This window comes from Choristoneura fumiferana, chromosome 19 (genome assembly GCF_025370935.1).
Source record: "Choristoneura fumiferana chromosome 19, NRCan_CFum_1, whole genome shotgun sequence".
NCBI classification, from domain to species: Eukaryota; Metazoa; Arthropoda; class Insecta; order Lepidoptera; family Tortricidae; genus Choristoneura; species Choristoneura fumiferana.
The window spans coordinates 12,889,763-12,892,365 of NC_133490.1; the positions used below are offsets into that span (position 1 = coordinate 12,889,763).

The following is a 2,603-nucleotide window of genomic DNA, read 5'->3' on the forward strand; positions in this document are numbered from 1 at the left end:
CGTACCAATTACATTTTCGCTTGTTCTTTCGTCAATTAATCTCTTACCATGTAAATCTACAAGCAATCTAAAATTGCGCAAAAAATCAGCACCTATGATAGGTTGTCTTACATCGCATACAATGAAAGTCCATTTAAAATTCCGTTTTAAATTTAAATCTAACGTTAAGTTTACATATCCATGCGTCTGAATTTCAGTATTGTTTGCGGCATATAACTTGAAATTTGTAATTGGATGTAACGAGTCTTTACAATACTTAAATCTTTTCGGAATTACTGATACATTTGCACCCGTATCAATCATGAATTTAAAACCTGATTTCTTATCTGCTACACTAAGGCGATGATTATTTACCGTGGTGCAGGGTTCCGCCGAAAACGTCTGCACTGCTTCTAGTTTCCCGCCGGCGGATGTCCTTTCCAGCTGCAGGGCTGAACGCACTTCTTGGCCTTTGTCTTGAAGCGGAAGTGATAGTAACACAACCAGTCTGGGCTTTCAGGAGTCCTCTTAACCTTGTTGCTGCTGCGCGCACGGCTCCTTGAATGTCCTTTACCGCTGAATCTGCCACGGCTTTTGCTCCTTCCTCTAGACCTGGCTAAGCCATCGATCCTGGCATTGATCTTTGCTAGTTCCGCAAAGATGGGATCCTTCGTCGGACTCTGTCGCGAGGTGCTCTGGCTAAATTCTGCGACCTCGTTAGGCTTCAACGTCTCCATGACTTTATCCGCTATATTTCCTAAGCTGTCCAGGTTCTTGGAATCCGCGCAGGCTAACACGGCCCTTACTGACTGCGGCAAGTGTTCTTGCCAAAGAATGAACACGGCGTCTTCACTTAGCTTATCTCGTGCAAGGTCAAGCATTCTGCGTAACAGTTGCGATGGTCGCTGGTCACCTAGGTCCATTTCCGTCATTAATTTTCGTAACCTCTTGGTCTCCGTCTCTTCATAAAGATGTAGCAATCTTTTCTTAAGAGTATCGAATTTATTCTGCTCGGGCGGCTTCTCAAGAATGTCCGCGATTTGCTGAATAACTTGTTTACCCAGCTTGGCAATGACCACATTATAGTTGGCCTGATCTGAAGCCTTCTGCTGCGCTAGTATAGCTTCTACTTGGTAGAACCATAATCGGGGTTGATCCTGCCAAAATTCAGGTATTCTTGACGAAAGTGATATCGATGACAACTCAATAGTTGTCGAGGCCCCTGTTGTGGGAGGATCCGGAGACATGCTGCGAATCTATTTAAATTTGCTTCCGTTCACCCTGGAGCTCGGGGAATCGTCTACCCGGAACGAACACGAACACGGAACGCGCGGACGCGGATAAGCGTTACTTGACCAGTATATCCTTTCAAGTTTCAGTTTACACTTCCAAAAGTTTATTACAGTTCACTTTAATTTAATTTCAATGTCTATTAAAGTTCGAAATCGGCACTACCGTTAGAAGTCGGCACTTAAGTTCAAAGTCGGGGTCACCACTTTAGGATATTATACTGGGAGTTAAATGAGATACTGAGGTTTGGTTCAATTACGTATATTACGAACCGTGTCCGGGAGACGACTAAAGGAGCGGGGCGCTAAGCCTTATGAGGCAGGCGCGCGGGAATGCTGACCATGCTTATTGCATACATATGTGTAACCTGTCCCTATAATTATACTTTTTTTACTTCATTTAGAACATGCCTCCGAAGAAATCAATAGCTTGTGTGATATTCCCATAGGTAGGGCCATAGACCTCATTGCGAAAGGTGGCATGTCCTCTGCAGTAGGACGTATATAGGGTCGAGATAATTAAGCTTTTATCCTAATTGTATAAAAAAGAAATAGACTCGAACGCCCAAGCGACACTTTCGAAGCGCATTCCAGAACGTAATGGCAACATGGCCGCCGCATCCGCTCGCCCGCCGCGCGCGTTTTCACAAGAACTAGTACCTGGTACCACGAAACTCAGTGCGCGCGGCGACAAGCGGCGTCCGTCATACAGTTTACGATAATTTAGCGACAGTCGCTAATTCGAGCCGTTATCATAATACTTATAACCTCTTGGTGAAAATAATCAATTTTATTAAAATCTTGTAAGTCTTATTATATTAACTTCTAGTAAGTAGATTGGGTTGAAATTTTCCACAAACTTGTAGGTAAGATGACTGTACAATTACAGTTCGTAAACATGTTTACGTTGTCTATTTATAACAAAAATGATGATATGAAGGGAGTTGTTTTTATTTCATCTTTACAAAGTTATTGACATATTTTTTGGCAGAGAAAATGCGAAAATTAAATAACCGTTATTTTAAAATGTTCACAAGAATTTTATTTTCGGAAATAAAAAAGAAGCTTCATTGAGTTCCGTCGTAACTTACTTTTCTTAAATTTATCTACTATGGAGCTGTCTATCATAATTTAAAACATGTTTTAGAGGGGAAAAAATACATTTCTGATTCAATATAAATTTGGCAGGGCTTTCTGAATATTTAAAATAGTTTAATAAAACTGTGATCAATATTTTAGGTAAGCTTCTCGGTCATTATTCATAGTGTTCATAACTTAACTTGTTTTTAAGCCTATATTAGCTGTGATAGTTATATTTTATTTGTAACTTTGCTA

At 40.8% G+C, this 2,603-nt stretch overlaps 1 protein-coding gene across 1 annotated transcript; it reads right to left on the reverse strand.

Annotated features, from left to right (window-relative positions):
* Positions 1–392: 392 nt before the first annotated feature.
* Positions 393–1,226, reverse strand: LOC141438639 (uncharacterized). The gene has a single exon (XM_074102504.1). It carries the CDS (start codon positions 1,224–1,226, stop codon positions 393–395), a length of 834 nt encoding a protein of 277 aa, XP_073958605.1.
* Positions 1,227–2,603: the final 1,377 nt, after the last annotated feature.

What these genes read in the sequence shown, in the direction of transcription:
- LOC141438639 (XM_074102504.1), bottom strand. Translation starts at nt 1,226, where the DNA reads ATGTCTCCGGATCCTCCCACAACAGGGGCCTCGACAACTATTGAGTTG.